Genomic DNA, 19,159 nt, shown 5'->3' with positions numbered 1-19,159 from the left:
GCTCCAGCGATGACTCAACCACTGAGCACTTGCTAATCCTGCAGAGACCCTCGTTCAGTTCCCAGCACCCACTTGGCAACTTCGAACCATCCGTAACTCCAGTTCCAGAAAACTCAACACCTTCCTCTGGCCTGCGCAGGCACCAGGAATGCATGTGTACATACATACATGCAGTCAAAACACATATTTAAATCATTAAAACAGTGACAAGTGGATCAAGTCCTCCTCCTCCCTCTCCTGTATGAACTGCCATGAGATGCCCTCATCCCTCCTTGGAACAGAATGTTCTTAGGATCAGATAGCCAAGCTTGATACCAAGTGGAGCCAATTTGGTAGCATCCTCACCTGGCTCCTCCTTAGCATCATGTCCATTTTCTACAGAAACCTTGGTCTTACACTGGACCTTTGAGGAGCCCAGACAGCTAGGTTTTCAATGTGCACCCAAGTCCTATGGACATACTGATGAAGTTGATGTAGCTAGGACTATCATAGGCATCCTTTAACTCTAAAAGTGCTACAGATTGTCCAAGTCACCAAATAATTCATATTGGCCTAAGTTAAAGAACACACGTTTGATGGAAACACTCTGTAGTAAGTATGCATTTGTACTTATTTTACATACAGAGGTTAAGTTGTGGGACGTATGCTAGCAAGGTCATTGGTATGGCCAAACTGAAGAACAGACTGAGATGGGACTTTTTAAATTCTGGAATCTTGTGAATATATTACCTGTTTTAAACATTCCTAGTATTACGTAGGCCATTTACAATCAATGTAAGAAAAATATTTGAAACTGTAAATTAATGATAGAATTATTGATCGTGATTGTCTTACCAGCTTTCCCAGACTAAGTCAGAATTAGACTCTAGGTAGGTAAACAATGATGAGAACTGATACCTTTTGTAACTTTCTCAGGTTACAGAAGGTAGTGTTTGTTGTGAACAAAATTGAATGTACCAGAAAATACAAAGAATTAAAATTATCCATATTTAGATTATGAAGAGTTTAAAAATCGCTGTTGTATGTCTGGGTTGGTTTTTTTTTTTTTTCTGAATAATAGGTTGCACTTGTATGGTATAAAGCCAGCAGTGACTGAATTTCCAAATGCAGTTTTTTTACAAAAATAAGAGTTTATGACTTGCATCCCACTTGTATCCCACCTTGAGGTCAGGGATTCTTGGTGTTTTCCCTTCATCTTTACCCCAGTCTCTGGAGGAAACATTCTATCTACCAGAAAAGGAAGCCAAAGATCTGAGAATGTCACATGCACACCGCTCACAGCCAAGAATCCAATTCCAAAACCGGATCTCCACGCCCTTGCATTCCCATGTGCAGCGCCATGCTGCTCCCGACATGAGTCTGGGTTTTAAGCAGGTCCAGAACCCTTCCAGCTATACTGTGTTCCACATGTCCATCAAAAGACAGAACTGGGAAAGTCAGCAGTTTGTCTCAAGAAAAAGGCAAAGGCCAGTGTGAGGCTGGAGCCTGAGGAAGGGGGTGTGTTCACTCCATCCCTGGAGGAGCAGCTTCTGCCGGGAGCCAGCTGTGACCCTCAGGAACCAAAGTTAGCAAACTGCATGAGGAGTTGGCAAGCATTTGAGTCGATTCTTCAGCTTAGGAGACTGCACATTTCTTGGAGCTTGCATGTTTTACCTTTGAACTGACGAATCTTTTCTGGAAAAAAACATTACCTTAGTTAGGGTTTCTATTGCTATGACGAAACACCATAACTAAAAGCAACTTGAAGAGGAAAAGGTTTATTTGCTTTACATATCCTGAATCACGGTCTATTAGAGAGATGCCAAGGCAAGAATTCCAAATCCAGCAGGAACCTGGAGGCAGGAGCTGATGCAGAAGCCATGGAAGGGTGCTCACTGGCTTGCTTCCCATGGCTTGCTCAGCCTGCTTTCTTATAGAACCCAGGACCACCAGCCTTGGGGTGGCCCCACCCACAATGGGCTGAGCCCTCCTTTATCACTAATTAAGAAAATGCTCTACAGGCCTGCCTACGACCAGATCTTATGGAGGCATTTTCTCAGTTGAGGTTCCCTCCCCTCAGATGAGTCCAGCTTGTGTCAAGTTGACACAAAAATTAACCAGCACACACATTCAAGACGAACAGCTGATGTCCTTAAATGTGGTTGACTGTGTTCCCCACACCATTCATTTCATCCACAGCAGCTTTAGAAATGGCTGTTGTTTTCTTCCCTAGTTTAGAATGGGCACACTGGGGCAATGAGCTTCTAGAACCTGCTAAGACCACAGAGCTGGAGCCAAGGCGAGGCTCACAACAGCCCTAACCACTTCCTCACACTGCCTCCTTAGTCTTCCCTCGGACTTTGCATGTATACACTTTCACTGGAACGACCATGTCGAAAGTTGCAGGACCTTGTGTGAGGAGGCTAATGTCCTGCAACGTAGATGTCTTAAGTGCTCATCATTCCTACTCCTGCTTGAAACAATGCTGCTTCAGCTGCCGGAATGAGACAGTTATGTGCTCAGCCCCAGGTGGAATGGCCTCCGTGGGAACAATGGCAGATGCCTCTCCACTTTGTCCTTCAGTGGCTGTCGTTACAGGAGAGTTACAAAGCTGCTAACTTACCAGTGTTTTCAAAGAGTGTTCCCTGAACACAGTGGACAATTTGGGAGGGGGGGTGATTTTCTGTAATGGGCTCAGCTGGCCATCTCTACCCAGAGAGAACATTTTCACAACCACCAAGTTGATGGAGTTTGCCAATAGGAGCGAGTAGCTTTGGGAGGAAGAAAATCCTTGCTCAGTTGTGGAGAAGAGTTCTGAGCTGTAGAAGGTGGCTGAGCATTCATGCCCCATCCTACCTGTCCACAGCCACACAGAAACACCCCCGCTCTTCGTTCAAACGCTGAAACTGGTGAGTACTGACTGGTTGACTTCACAAGGCAGATGCTGCAGAGTACACACAAGCCCCTTCCACGGCTCCATGTTCTGTTTGGCCACAACCAACCCCCACCAGACTGCTGCTGAATTCAGGGAGTAACCCCCACCCCGCCATTGAAGGGAGAAGGGATTTCTGTGGGTTTGTGGCAAACTAATTCACTGGCTAATTCTGGGAATCCTGCATGCGCCTGTTCCTCGTAGAGCTGCTTGGCAGGGTCAGGCTGTGTCATCAGAGCCCCGTGCAGCCAGATGAGCAGAGCCCTGTAGCCGTGCTCACGGAAGCTCTTGTTACCTGTATAAGGAGAAGAGGCCCGGGGTGAAGCATTGTGCACTGGTACCTCTTTCTGACACTTTTCTAAGTGACTACTGCCGTCCATTCATTCCTCCTCTGAGTGATGGGAGGATGCTCTTGCCATTCCTCACTGTGTCGTGCTATTCCTCCCTTCGGAGATGGGACAGCCCGGCCTGCTCCTTCTGTTCTGAGACACTCCTAAGCGCACACAAGGTAGGGGTGGGGAGTTATAAGGCACTGAATGGCTTTGATGCCTGCCTGGGGGTAACAGATAATTCCCACAAGATATGAGGTCTTCTAGCAGGTCAGGCTCAAAGTACATGTTTTCGCCAGGCATCTTGTGCAAATGCAGATTTTTTTTTTCCCCCGTCGATAGGTAGGTTTGAATGACAGTACACAGTATGACAAGTTCCCTGGTGTTCTGTAATCACTGGGCCGCAAGCCTGTGCCATACAGCCACTCCAATTCAGCAGGTCTGTAACTCAGGTCAGGATTATTCATCCTGTAAATCCCTGAGACCTACCCCCTGAGGCATCAGAAGACAACCTGTTGTCACTTGGGACACACAATAGGCTCCCTGGGACAGATGCCATAGAAGGAGCCTAGGATCTTGGCAGGAACAATGTGCTCCTCAAAAAAACTAATTTTTTTTTTCGATACAAACAACATGTATTATTGTTGTATTGTCGAAGAATTGAAGAACAACATGTATTATTGTTTCTTCAATACCAACAACATGTACCAACATTCTTCATTCAAAATTCCACAAACTTCCCGGGGCCAGTTGCCTGGAGAATTAAAATATGACTGGTTGTGAATGTTAATGCCATGCTAGTGAGATCATACGTGTGCGTGGCTTACAGAGGATGTCCTCCCAGAACCCTTCCCCAACCTGGTAGAGGGAATCCTCCTGAGCAGAAAGCTTCAACAGGGAGCTTTTCTAGGGCAGCACTTTGTCTCTAAGGCCTTCCATCTAGGACAACCTGCAGAGTCTGGTGGAAAGCCAGACTGATGTTCCACGGGCATGCCAGGGATTGTATCCTTGCTTCTTTGGTTCCCACTCAATTGTGAAGCCTTCATTTCTTTTTCAGGCCAAAACAGTCAACCTTTGCAAGCACAGCTGACGGCAGGTTCTCGGGAGTCTAACTTTCTGCTAAATTCCCAACCGCTTTTGCAGACTTAGCCGAGATGACTTCCATTATTGCAGTGAGACCTGGACTCTGCCTACTGTGGGCTCTGGGCACTTACCTGAAGTGTTGAAGGGCTGCTGTTCCCAACTCTGAATGACTTCCTGTCCATGTCCTCTGGTCCGCATTCACCTGACCACTGTTCCTCGATGGCCCTGATCTGGTCCTCCGTAAAGCTCCAAAAGCAGGCCTGCCTCTGCCAGTCCTTAGCCTTCAGATGTCTGTAGGCCAGGTTCCAGCGGAGCGTGCGGATGCGCCTGCTCTCCAGACTGTGGTCCTGCTTGCAGGTCAGTGTCGAGCTTGCGGCTGAGTCCTGGATGTTCTCGTGGTACTCCTAAATGAAGATTCACTGTAACCAGGTATTTACAGCGTGCTCCCTTGCTACCCGACGTCATGAGTAATTGGTAAAGCAGTAGCCAAAACTTGTTCATCTGTCCTAGACCATCTTTTTTCATCCAAGTTGGACAGAAAGGTCTGAATAAAAAGCATGAGGACTGTATCTGAAGCAGCTAATGTGAGTGATTCCGCAGTGTTGTGTCTGGGTTGCTGACTGGTATTTGCCCACTTCCAAAAAGAACAGAGGGGACATGTTGGCAAGTGAAACATCACAACCAACAGCTTTAGTGGCCTGACTCTCAACACTGAGTTCTCTTTATTCTTTGGTGTATTGGATTTTCTCATTGACACCTCAGTGGAGTTCAGATTGGATACATCCTTAATAAAACCTCATAGCTTTTCTTTCTGCTCTCTCCTGAGCATGAGGGGACACTGGAGGCTTAACTCTAGGGTAGGGTAGGGTAGGGTAGGGTAGGGTAGGGTAGGGTAGGGCAGGGAAGGTCTGGGTAGGGTAGAGTTAGGTAGGGAGTAGAGGACAGGGTAGTGGACAGAACGAAGTGGCTGTGGTTTCATCTGAACCTACTGCCGCCATGCTAAGCCCGACAGCACTGTGCCTAGACTGCTCCCTTGGGTTTGTTTTGTTTTTGGTTTTTTGGTTTTTTGCCTTTCTAAGCTGCTTTCTGCCTCCTTGGTGGGATCTGCCACAGTCTTTCCTAATCAACCTCTCAAAAACATTAGAGGGAAGAGTCTCGGAGGAAAAAGCAAGTGTCGTGCTTCCTAGAACTACACCACACAGGCCATTAGGACTGCAGAAGATTACAGCTCTGTTGAGGGAACGGAAGACATGACTCACCAAAAGGTTTAGTTAAGACGTCCTATCTCCTCTCCTTTTTCATGTAGAATGACTTCTATTTTAGTCTTCCATTTAAATGAAAGTGAATCTTAATGAAAGATACTCTAAAAACAAGATGGGAGTTCATGCCAGGGAAGGAGATGGGCTAAGGGTATGGGACCCTGCCTTCCAAGAGTTTTGAGAACTTAGTAGGCCTGTACTCAGCCCTCACCACCTCCAAACAGCTCTGCACAGTCCTGGGGATCTCAGCCAAGGAGCAGGGCAAGGCTTTCTGCTGGTGTTGGGCCTTGGGTGCAGACACTGGGATAGCAATGGGAGGCACGTGTGAGCACTCACAACTGTTCACAAGACTGAACTGCAGTCTTCTCCAGTACACTCTGTCTCTACCGACATGGTGCCATGTTTCCAGGAATCCTAAGAGCTGAGATGGTAGCACCAACAAAGTGCACCTTTTCTCCTCATCCCTCCTCATCAAACGACCTACCCAGTGAGATCAAAACATCAGACAGCATGAGGAGAGAAGAGCATGAGCATCTGTCTTCGCTCTGTGCATTTTTATTTCTCAGAGAATCTTGCAGTCTTTGCATTCTAGCATTTGGGGCAGGGTGGACATTCAGGCTTCTATAGGCAGGGGCAGGGAACTCAGAATGGGCAGGGTGGACACTCAGGCTTCTATAGGCAAGAACAGGGGACTCAGAACACCCAGGTCTTTTCTAACAGGGAAAGCATTGGGACTGACCTAGTTGCTGGAGCACCACAAGTATGGAGAGTAAAAAGCATAAAACAGGCCTAGCAAGATGGTTGAGCTACTAAAACTGATCGTCAGCTACTAAAACTGATCCCCGGAACCTATTTTACAAAGCTGGGTGCTCTGGTGCTCATCTGTAACCCCAGGACTTCTACGGTGAGGTGAGAGGAAAAGAGAATCACTTAAGCTGTCAGTAGTCTACAGTACCCAAGCTCAACAGAAACAACAGCAGAAACCATGCCTCAAAGTGAACAGCCAGCACCGACTCTCAAAAGTCGTGCTCTCTCTCCCTCTTTCCACACACACACACACACACACACACACATGCATACACCACAATAATAATAAATACATACAATTGTAAATAGTGAAAGGCAGATTTAAGAAGCATCCTTTGCTTTTGAACCACTGAATTTAATGATGGATGATGGTTAAATATGTACGTGTATATATATATCGACACAATATATAGGTAATTGAAATAGGATGTGCATATGGTTAAATATGTATATATATAGACATATATATATAGACACAATATAGAGATAATTTAAATGGGATGTACATATGGTTAAATATGTATGTGTATATATAGACACAATATATAGGTAATTTAGATGTGATGTACATAAATATAACATATGTAAGTAGATATAAAAGAAAAGTTCAAATTATCTCTGAACTTTTTATTAGTAATTATTTTGTACTAAATCAGGATATAAACTTGTTTGATTAATGAGAAAAATTATTTAAAATAATAACTGCATTTGATAAACTTTAAAAAGAGAAAGAGAAATTAATGCTATTTATTTAAAAGCAAGTTTTCCCAGTACCACAGACCTCAGGACTCCAGTTACCAGGGTTCTCAATGGACTATTTCCGAGGTCGTCCTTCAGCTGTATTTGTGCGTTATACAAGGTTCTCAATGTTTAACGTCTACTTACCTCTCAATGGTTTGGTTTTTTTTTTTTAGAAAAGAAGGGTTCATTTGGTGCAAAAGGTATTTGTTCTCATCTAGCCAAAAGAATATAGACTGCTAACAGGCATTAAAAATAGACGGATTGAACAGCTTGATTTTCCAAAGCGAGTGTAGCAAAACCACTTAAGGAATAAGGGAAAGGCAATCTGAGTCTTCAGTAACATAAAGATGATTAAGAAAATGAACAGAAGGATAAAGAAGCAAGAAGACAAAAAAGGAACAATAAAAATAAGTCAGAGAAGGAGGAAGATTAAACAGACTTCTACTTGTATATGAGAAACTGTTCTTTTATAGGCAAAACAGACTTTCTTGTCCGATATGCAAGAGCAGTTGCGAGGAAGCTGTGTAGCCATTGACAGACTCCATACACAGTCTTGGGCTGCACAGCTATGTGGATCATCATGGATCACACATACGACAGTGGCTAAACTGGCCTAGGTGTGTGGCGTGTGTAAGAGTGCTCAGCAGTGTTGACACAACGATCACATTGCCTAATGGCACATGTCTCAAGTTTCCTTGTCATTGATTAATATATGACTGTATATCCAGACTACTAAGCTGGCTTCTGAGGGGGATGTAGACAGTAAACAGTCTTGCTTTATGGATTTAAAGAAGACTATCCCAGGATTGGCCAATGACAACAATCCACGTTTGTAACCTCTCTGCAACAGACACCCAAGCTGTGTGGACAGGTATGCTGGCACGACACATTGGCCCAGGAGAAGCCATGCACCCAGGAGGGAAACCGGGAAACAGCAGAGGTCTAGAAGTTGGGGCTGGTGTCTTGTGTCTGAGCATCTTGCCCGAGGGCACAGACCTGAATCTTGAAGGGAAGGACAGTCTACCAAGATGTGTGGCTGGCAGACCATCAGAGGAAAGAAAGATAAAGACTGGCCTAGAGATAAGATGTGTGTCTTCAAGAGATAAGATGTGTGTCTTCAAAGATAAATGTTTGTGATTGTCCCAGAATACTCGAGTGCCAGGAAGTCAGCACAGGACTATGGCAAAACCATCAGAGTCAGGAGAGCTCAGAGTACTTCCCGTGTGTACCACTCATTGGAGCTTCTGTGACAGGTCGTGACCAGAGACCATGAGACAGGTCACAGTGGAGTCCGTCGGCAGGGGCTGGCATGCTAGGCCAGCAACGCTGCCGTGGATGAGGCTGCCTGGTCCACGTTCTCAGGTCTGACTGCCAACGTCCACAAAGGAAGAGGGGGGGAAGAGGCGCTGTCCATCCCATGAATAGAGACAGCACTGGGAAAGTCATCATTGTACTGAGCAAGGTTCACTACAGCAGGGGGGTAAACAGAAGAATTATACAGACCCTCCATTCCCCATTCCGAAATAGTGATTGCCAAAAGAGCCCCTGATTTGGCTGGAACTGGCTTTTCTTACCTCTCTCCGGGCATAATACCTCTCGGCTTTAATGAGCATATCCACGATGAGGCTATGGTGGCTCCTGGCAGCCACGGCCAGGGAAGTCTTTCCTCACTAAATTAAAAAGAGGGGGTGGGAGTGATATTGCCTGTTAGATGGGAGCTCCAGCTTCTCAACAGAGACCTGCACCCAGATCCCCATTCTGCCAGACCTTAGTCACCGTGGGTCTCTGCAGTTACAGCCAGGTGTCCTGGTGAGCAGTGAACGTGATGGTGCATGTAAAGCCTTTAGGATGAGTGCCACCCTAACATTTCCTGGCCTCCCTCATGTTCAGGGATGAGACCTACATTCCACCCAATGGTGTGTAAGTGCAAAGGCACATTCTTTTCCTGGGAAAGATTTTCGAAGAGAGGAAAGAGGACATTCTCCTTTCTTTCCTCCATTTCCCAAGGGGAAGGCTGACAGGACATCGGGAATCTGGGCAGCCACTTCAGATCAGGAAGTAGAAGCCTCGTTTTGAGGAAGATGATTAATGAGACAGTAAAGGGCTGGATCTGAGAACAATGTCAATAATGACAAAACGATGCACAGTGTAGGATTCAGCTCACGGGCTCCCAGCTAGGAGTTTTGTCTTTTATAGCATACTGCCTCTAACCAAGGTTGAAGTATTCCAATTTTAACCAAATTGGATGAGTAAGAAAGGACCGATCTGGACGTAACTTGGGACAAATGCTACCTGAAGCCCATGTCTCATATATTACACAGATTCCAAAAGGTGACCCCTGCTCACGGTGGCTGTCTCACCAGCCAGACGGCATCTCTTGGCAAGCTGTGCCCCCTCGGTTTTGTGAAGCACACAATTTCTATTTCTGCAACTATACACGTTTTCCTGACAAAGGAGGATAGTTTATATTTGCTTTTCTCTTCAGTGCATGTGTGTGTGCCCATGCAGAAGCCTGAAGACAACCTTAGTGTTATCTTTAGAAACACGTAGCACCTCCTTTGAGACAGGGTCTCTTATTGGCCTGGGGTTTACGAATTAGACTAGGCTGGCTGGTCAGCAAGACCCGGGGATGTTCCTGTCTCTGTCTCACCACACTGGGCTTATAAATGGCGTGGCACCATGCCCGGCATTGGCATTTTTACATGGATGCTAGTGACGAGAGTCAGATCCTCAAGCGGTCAAGACAAGCACTCTATTTACCAAACTGTTGCCCCAGGCCCCTTATCTGCATTTCAAATGACCTATGACATATTCCCTCAGGGACTCCAAAGATGATTTAAAGTAATGGTCAGAAATAACTCCAGAAAAAAATTGCAATGTTAGAAAACTGTGTTTCTAACTCTAAAGATGCAGAAACTTCTCTCAATAGCTCTTACATGTCTGGATAGCGGCAACAAGTACAGTTCCCACCAACACAAATGATAGGATGTTTAGTGCAGGCGCTAAGACCCGGCTGAGCTGGGAAGTCGGGACTGAAAGTACCCAGCCTGTGAGCAGAAGAGTTGGTAATGAAATTAGGAAGAATTGCATTTTGCAGGCATTTAGCAAGTCTCTAATTGCATACTGTCTGCATTCTGCCTTGTAGAGCCATTTGAATCACCATAATTAGCCTATTTTGGGAAGGCAGTATTCTAAAAGTCAGAATTTTCAAGCTGGAGAAACTTCCTTAAGGAACAGCACACTGGAGTGGAGGTACCATCTGCTCTTGACCACGAGGCAGACAGAGGCCAAGAGCTTTGTGATCCCCAAGTCAGAGTTACATCAAGCCTCTCTCGTCTCCTTCAATCTCTCTCTCTCTCTCTCTCTCTCTCTCTCTCTCTCTCTCTCTCTCTCTCTCTCTCTCTCTTTCTCTCTCTCTCTCTCTCTCCAGCATCTCACTATGCAAGCCTGCCTCGCCTGGAACTCTGGCACTGGAATTTACTATGTAGACCAGGCTGACCACAAACTCCCAGACACCCATCTGCCTCTTACTCCAGAGTGCTGAGATCAAAGGCCTGTGTCACCATGCCCAGCTACCCACCCAGACTTTAACACAGCCAGAGAAAGACTTACTTTTGGGAGCAGGTAGAAAGGGTAGTGCTTATCCATCAGTTAAATGTATACCAGTGCCTGCCATGGGCCAGACCCTCAGAATGAAGGAGCAAAGGAGGGGGGGGGGGGATTGCATCCTCGGGCTAGCAACCCCAAGCTTTGGGTTACAAACAAAGGAAAGTGATGGTACTGACCTTGACAACTGGTCCAGCCAGTCCACTAGCACCAGGCGCCCCACAAGAATTCCTACAGAGCCTCTACCCAGCAAACTGCCTTGGAGGAATTAAGTGTGAAGAGAGACACAGAGCAAGTTACTCTGAAAAGAATGAATGGGAAAACACCAAGGCTGAATGTTAATGAAGTCAACCAGCCACATCTGGGGACTAAGTGGCATTCCACCCAAGTCTAGGCCCTAGGGTAGGTGGTCATGTTTCCTACACTTTTCTATGTTTACCACATTGTCCACCGCTTGTGTGACTTTTATGATTTTAAAAAAAAAAAAAAAGTAAAATAACACCATGACCTCAGATCACACATATGCAGAACTCATGACTCTGAGCTAGAGAACCAGTGAGGCACTGAACTGAGGGCCGAGAAGGTCAAAACCAGAAAAGACAATGGCAGGTTTGGGGTTGTTGATTTAGCTCAGTGGTGGAGCAAGGGTAAGGCCCTGGATTCCACCCCCGGGACTGAAAGGGGCATATTGTGTATCATAAAGACATTCTGGTGCTCTGTGCTATAAAAAGGAATTGGCGTGCACATGTTACTAGTTTAGCAAGCACACACTGTTAATAGTTTGTTTGTTCTGAACCAACTCTCTTCCAGGAGAAACCAACTTGATTCAGGTTTTGTATGTGTGTGTGCTTTAATATGTATATTTTGTGGTTTCTTCAAGACAGGGTTTCTCTGTAGTCCTTGGCCATTCTGGAACTCATTCTGTAGACCAGGCTGGCCTCAAACTCAGAGATCCGCCTGACCCTGCCTGCCAAGTGCTAGGATTAAAGGCATGCACCACCACTGCCCCACTATAATATATATTCTTAAATGCATATGTAGAACTTTTTACAAATAGAGGGACGAGTCCATTTCTTTAATGATGTGATCCTTTGTAGACTGAACACATACCAGGGCCGGTCCAAAACCCAACTAGCTGGATAACACAAACTGGACTCAATGGGGAAAGAAAAGGAGGAGGAGGAAGAGGAAGAGGAAGAAGAAGAAGAAGAAGAAGAAGAAGAAGAAGAAGAAGAAGAAGAAGAAGAAGAAGAAAGGAAGGAAGGAAAGAGGAGGAGGAAGAAGAAATAATCTAGAAATTGGGTGGGCAGGGATGGGAGGGCAGAGATGGTGACAAGGAGAGCATTTGGGAAAGTAAAAAATCTTCAAAAGACATTGTGTGGAATATTCCTTTACACAGTGTGAATATATACTGCTGTGATTGGTTTAATAAAGAAGCTGACTGGCCAATAGCTGGACAGGATAAGGTTAGGCAGGAGAACCAGGCTAAGGACACTGGGAAGAAGGGCAGAGTCAGAGGAGTTGCCAGCCAGACATGGACAGGAAACAGGAGATGCAAGATGAAAGAAAGCTAATGCTACATGGCAGAATGTAGATTAATATAAATGGATTAATTTAAAATGTAAGAGTGAGCCAGTAACAAGCCTGAGCTATTGGCTGAACATTTATAATTAACATTAAGCCTCTTTGTGGTTATTGGGGAATAGGCTGACAGGACAGAAAAGTCCACCTTCAACATTGCATGAAATTCTCAAAAAATTAATAAAATATTGCAAAAATAGCATTTAAATTTAAATAAAGGGATATCATAAAAAAAATTGAGATGTGGGGCTGGGGAGATGGCTCCATTAGTAAAGTGCTTGCCATTCAAGCACCAATGTAAAAAGGCTTGCCCATATAATCCCAGGGCTGGGGGGATGGGGACAGTGGATTCCTGGGGCTTTCTAGTCAACCAGTCTAGCTAAATTGCAAGCTCCAGTTTCAATGAGAGCTCTTGTCTTTAAAAAATAGGGTAGAGCACTGTCCTGACATTGACCACTGGCCTCCAGGCCTCCATGTGCTACAAACACACACACACACACACACACACACACACACACACACACACACACGATAATCTAGGTGTTTTCCTGCCTATGAAGATGCATCTCACGCCCATCTCTCAGAAGGAAGTCTGGTGTTCCTGTTTCCATGGCAGCCAATAGGGAGGTCTCCGCTGCCATCTCAGGAAACAGGGAGCACAGAGCAGTTACCATGTCAGTGATTTTTAGGTCACAGCCGGCCTTCAGCAGTGTCTCCACCAACTCCACATTTCCAAGATCAGCAGCCACGTGCAGAGGGGTCTGTTGCCTCTGCCATGAGAGATGTGCAATTGTCGTGGAAGCACAGTCAGGAGAGCACGCCATGCAGGCTTACAGGGGATGATGGGTACCCTCATGTGGACACAGGCGGCAGTTGTTGCAGCAGCAGAGGAAGTTACACTTAGGTCACAGGCCGCCCAAATACCCAGAAATGAGCTCAAACTGGACTACGGGCTGTCTAGAGGCTAGATAAAAGCCAGCATTCCTCAGGAACTGGTGAAACAGGTTCCATCGGTCAAAGGGAGTGACCTCCCTTATCTCTGGCAGCAGGGACACATGGCTACCTGTGAGGCTTATCAGCTTATGAAAGCCCATGCTGGCCTCCAGGATTCCTCAGGATCACAAGTACCTGTTATACCTGTCCTGGCCCTTCCCACCCCCACCCCCAGTTGTCCTTGTTCTAATCCACAAGGTTTGTGGCCCTCACTCTTGCTGTCTCTCTCCATTGCTGTCTCTCTCCACCTCCCTTGCTCTCCCTTGTTCTCTCCCTGTGCTCCGGTCTCTATCTCTTGCTCTTCTCTCTGGCTATCTCCACTATTCTCCCCCCACCATGCTCTCTCATGCTCTCTAATAGATAGCGCTTGCCAGGTCCAGTCTGCTTTCTTTCCTCTCTGCTCTGGACTCTTCCAGATGCCTCTGGATGTTCTCTCTCTCTTATTCACAATAAAACCCTTCCCCAAGTCATGGAGTGCTCACATCAGCAGTTTCTTTACTGTGCCCCCTCTCATAGAGTTACATGTCTGGTAATGAGACATTATGTAAACTATATAGAAATATATAGGAATATCTGGCAACTATTAAATCAACTTCAGAGCTAGGTGTGTGGTCATGGAACTGTAGTCCCAGCCTCATGGGAGGCTAGGGGAGGAGGACTCCTTAAGCCCAGGAGTTTGGGGCCCATCTGAGAAGCGTAATGAGACCTTGTCTCAAAATTTTTTTTTCAGCACATGGTGCATTGAGTTGACAAATTCATAATGACAGGAAGGATGGTGGTTTCCAGGGGCTGGGGAGTGGGAAAGGGGAAGTTCTGTATGTTACGGAACTGTACACTTAAAAATAATTCAAACAATAACGAATGTCGCGCATTTTATTGTAATAAATGGCTTCAAAGATTTATATAAAGGAAAAACTACTGATAACATATTAAAAGCTAAAGAGATGGCTCAGTAGTTAAGAACACTAGCTATTTTTCCGGAGGACCTGGGTTCAACTCCCAGCACCCACATGGCAGCTCATAGCAGTCATAACTCCAATTCCAGATGGTCCAACACCCTCACATAGACATACATGCAGGCAAAACACCAATGCACATAAAATAAAAACAAATAATAATTAAAAAAAGCTTTAGGAGACAAAGGCATTATATCTGGCTAAGCTTAATTTATAAACACATAGAAAAAGAGAGAGGAATTCATTGATAATGTTAAAATGGTGATGTCTAAAGGGGGCACCAAAGGTTATTTTATTGCCTTCTTGATGCTTTACCGCATTTTTTATATTATTGTGTATTAAGGAGTGAAAGACTTCTAACTTCTCAATGAAGTAATTGCTTCCTACCAAGAAGATAAAAGTGTACTCCATGTCAACAAAAGATCATCACCCTGACCTCCTACAGAAAGGAGCGACATGAAGACATCTAGACTGACAGGAACCTTGGGTGTGGTCTAGACCCACTCCACCAGGCTGAAGCACAGGTTCCCTTTCTACCAAAAAAGGCAAAGCCAAGTTGTTTAACTAGGAAAGGCCACCAGCAGGTGGCAGTGTGCCTCTCTGGGGGCTCATCACCCAACACAGGAACCGGTAAACCTATCTAAGGCTGTCTATACCAACACAGGACACAGGTACAAGTGTGTTATTTCAACAAAAGCATGTTTGGACAACACCGCTCGCAGTCCAGAACACAGGAAACACCAACACAAGTGGAGCTAAAGGAACAATTGCCTTTTTAGACCCTATCTATACATCCTGATTCTATATACATTATGTGAAAAACATAATTTTAATATTTTGTGTATATATATATATACAAATATAATATAATATATATTATATATATATTACTGATGTAACAAAAAATTTGAACTGATAAGGTCTAGTTGTGTAACTGGCGGGCAGGCATGATAAACACTCCTTCCCTGGAGTGGGATCAAGACAGTTCTGTAGAAGCCCAAATAGCACATGAACGCAAGACATTGTCTACTTAGCAAACGATTTTCACTTTAGGAAAGATTTGAACATTAGCAATTAACCATGTGGAATATGCAAATATATTTAATAAACAGGGAGTTCTGCCCTCCATGTGTGGGCTAATGCAACACAGAAGAGGGAGGCTGCCCAAAGGAGGGAGGGAGGGAGTGCGGGTAAGTCTCCCTTCTGCTCAGGTCAAAAATTAACCTAGAGGTTGGAGCTGGAGGGGACTTGAAGGGATCGAGTCATGCTGTTTCAAAGGAAAGGAAATGGGGACGGGGTAGCTTGGGACAGGTATACCCCACATGACAGCTTCCCCCTAACTTAGGAGGCACAGGAGGAGATTGTCTGGAAAAGGAGGCTGTATGTGACTCAGACCCCCAGAAAGGCTTCCCCCTGCCTGCCTCCCCTGGAAGGCAGCAGCTCCCAGAGGCCACAGGAGTCCCCATTGTTTGCTGCTCCGCCGGGTTCCATCTCCAGCTGGCGGAGATGGGTGGCTTTTATGGGTTATTTGATTCTGTCCCGGTTCGTTTCACTGAGTACCTGGTGATCGTTTTATTTGTTTGTTTTAATTCTAAGAGTCTCCTTTGCCTTCTGGCATAGAAGATATTTAACAGGGAAACAAAGCTTCCTTCTGACGGGGACCAGCATTCAGCCAAGGACAACATTTCACACTGTAGGAGCAGCTTTTGATTTACAGGGCTTCTGGCAATTTGCCTTGGCACTGTTTACCAAAAGCCCTGGCTACGCCTCTTAAAAATGGACGGCTTGATTACACACCCACAGAATCCGCGTTTTGCCTTTGCAGAAAACAGAAGTGTGGGGACAGGATACTGGTTACAGAAGAAACGTGATGAAAAAAGGATGCGGATGTTCCCCCCCTGGACATTTTTTTAGGCACCTTGAACCTAAGCAGAGCTCCCTGCTGTCACATGGTGTTGAAACTGGGAAATTCTGAGTTGAAACACAGGAGAACAGATATCCAGGCTCCTGCCGGCTTGGCTTACCTGATCTAAGATGTCGACATCATGCTGAGCACTTAATAGGCTGTTTACAACTGTAGGGTGGTTGCTGAGAACTGCTAAGTGAAGAGGTGACTCCTTGGGCTGCAGAAAGAAAGACAAAAATCTCAAATTCAAAAGCATCTAGCTTCAGCATTCAAACCCGGAAGCAATTCATTTCAACCATCACTCTCTGATGATTTCTGAGAATTAAAATAGTCCACCTCAGCGTGGGACCCGCAGGAAGACTTGAGCAATCATTACCGTCCCCAGGCTGCTGGTCATCCTGGGCATATACAACAAACACCTACTATGGGCCTGTTTCTTCAGGGTTAGAGATTTATCTTTTTAATAAAGTCACTGTTAGGTTTCAAACTTGGGACAAACAGCTGAGATGCCTATTTAACATATCAAAGCAGACACTGGCCACTAGGTTGTCCTGTATCCCTCAGTTACTAGGCCATCCTGGCTGGCAAACTCCACCCCCTACCCTGAACTCTCCAGCCAGAGGCTGGGCTGCTCTTTCCCTATCTAATCCAACCATTTTGGTTAGCTGTCTCTTTTGGACCTTTGGCCTCCTGGCTGCTGCCCCTGGTTCCCCTCTCTCCCCTCTTTCTTCCCCTCCCCCTCTCCTCACATGGCCCAGCTCAGGCTGGTCACATCCACTCTGGACTCTCCCAGATGTCCCTGCCTCTGGTTATGCTCTCCCACGTAACTATAATAAACTTACTCCTCCACCATACCTAGGAACAGTCCTTTCCTTTCTACTGATTTATTTATTTAATTCAGTCACACACCACAGCTACTTAGTTTCAAAGTTTAAGTGATTTAGGGGAAACGTCAAATGTGCTGAGGTGGCCTGAGGAACAGGGGAGGGTTGACCCTTCCGAAAGCTAGAAGAGGCTTCCTTGAAGAGCTGGACAAGGAAGTCTTAAGAGGGCTTAACGGAGGACTTCTCCAAGCCTTCAGAGAGCCAAAGGATGAAAGGAGTGGCCGCAAAGGAGGAAATGTATACGCAGTCAGCATTTCCTGAACAGATGCAAGCTACACTCAGTTCCCTTGATCCCTGGCTGGTGTTCCTGCCTACTTGGGGCTCAGCGTTCATCCGAAGAGGCCACCCATGGTGGGCTGCGGCCAGTCTCAGCAGCCTGTTCCTTCATCTCTTCCTTTGACTAAATAGCCTGCCTTTTTTACCTCACTCCACCTGGCTCTTCCGACCCCTCTCACCCCTTCCGTCCTTCCCCTCTCTTACTCAACCCACAAAGTCCATCGCCACACACTGTCTCAACTGCCCCTGCTACCTCCCTTCCTTCCATCCAGCCACACTGGCCTGCGGAGCTCTCTGGGAGGTGAGAAGGCAGCTAAGGAATGAGGAAGAAGGAACAAAGCGGAGCAGAAGCAGTGAGGGCATGGGGTAAGCAGGATGAGAGACAGGCCGAGTGGAGGGAGAACGGGAATGGAGAAGGAGTACCCAGAACAGTGAGAGCACTGGCCTGAAGTGTGGCGAGACTGCATGTCAGCAGGGGGAGCAGAGCTGCAAGGAACAGAGTGGAGAAGGGGACACCCATGTAAAGGAGGTGGGGTGGTTAGGATAACCTGTGGTGTCACTCAAATGTAGAGACAATGTTGGTGTCCTGGCACACTCAGCAGCACTTCCTCTCGTGGTACTTATTGCACGCTCACTACCCGCCACGTTCATCCCGGTTTGAAACACTAAATTAAGCAGGTGCCGCAATCTTAGCGCTCACGAGGCCGACAGGGACCGGAGGATCTCAAGTGTCTGGTCAGTCTAGGCTACATAGGGAGTTTCGGGCTAGCTCAGGCTACACAAGACCCTGGTTCAAAAACATGTGGAAAAACAAGACTGGGTTAAATAACTGATCTTAAAAGCTGTATCACTCACGCTAACCTCAGGAGTTGGACCTTACATCCCCTACCTTCCACACTGGCAGGTCGGTAACTACAATAACAAGGAAGAGGCAAAAGGCAGAACCTGAGCACAAACCTTCCAGAGTTCTCCATCCTCACCATGGGGATAGGTTGATTGACGGGAGATGAAGATCAGGGAGGGCTGTACGGCTGAGCGAGAGGCTGTCTGGGGTGAGCCAGGGGACAAGGGTCACCTGAGAGGGAGACTGAAGGTCCCCTCTGCTTGGAAAGAAGCTTCTCCCTCAAGGCATGAAGCAAAAACAAAAAGACAGCATCCTTCATCTCAAGAAAGTGGTCGGGCCAGGGCCACCCGGCTTCTCCTGAGAACAAGGAAGCCTCCTTGGCCTGAGCTGGGCAAACTGGAGACAATCCCTCTAACTCCACGCTCTAAAAATTATCGGACATGGTTCAGATCACATCCCTCCTTTCAAGTCAGCGCCATAAATAGGAATGGCTCAGCACAAGCAGAGGAAATAATATTCGCAGGAGAGACTGAAAATACAGTGGGAAATAGAGGAATGCTTCTTGTCAGATTCCAGCACAGAGGAGCTTTGTTTGTTCTGCCAAAGCCAATCCAAACTTCAGAAAAACCTCAATCAGTGACAAAGGATTGACTTTGAAAAACCACAAGATCATTCAGAGACGAGGAAACGATCCATTTTCTCCATATCCACAGCAGCAGCATTTTCCAGGCTAGTGAGATCCCTACAGGAGTCAAGGCACCTCTAGACACCCGAGACTTCCTGCAGCAAGTATATCTTAAACACAAAGATTTTGTTTTGTGCAGGAACTTCAATGACTTTCTAAAATCCACCCCTTGGATCTTATTCCCCATGGTTAAGATTCAAAAGCAAACAAACAACAACAACAAATAAAAAGCCAGTGTCCCCTAAAAAGAATCTCGCCCTTGTGAAACATCTCATCCAGGGACATTTGCACAGCTAGC

At 46.1% G+C, this 19,159-nt stretch overlaps 1 protein-coding gene across 1 annotated transcript in view; it reads right to left on the bottom strand.

Moving 5' to 3' along the window:
• Positions 1-233: 233 nt before the first annotated feature.
• Positions 234-19,159, bottom strand: part of Ankdd1b (ankyrin repeat and death domain containing 1B) — a 59,492-nt gene continuing 40,566 nt past the window's right edge. The window contains 7 exon segments of the mRNA XM_059276297.1: positions 234-1,645; positions 1,647-1,674; positions 3,075-3,206; positions 4,526-4,727; positions 8,705-8,800; positions 12,989-13,087; positions 16,291-16,389. Coding sequence (XP_059132280.1) covers positions 1,615-1,645; positions 1,647-1,674; positions 3,075-3,206; positions 4,526-4,727; positions 8,705-8,800; positions 12,989-13,087; positions 16,291-16,389 — 687 coding nt within the window. The 3' untranslated portion in view covers positions 234-1,614.

The sequence above is a fragment of the Peromyscus eremicus genome, chromosome 11, assembly GCF_949786415.1.
Source record: "Peromyscus eremicus chromosome 11, PerEre_H2_v1, whole genome shotgun sequence".
NCBI classification, from domain to species: domain Eukaryota; kingdom Metazoa; phylum Chordata; class Mammalia; order Rodentia; family Cricetidae; genus Peromyscus; species Peromyscus eremicus.
Note: the sequence above shows the minus strand (reverse complement) of the source record. Positions and strands in the feature narration are given on the sequence as shown.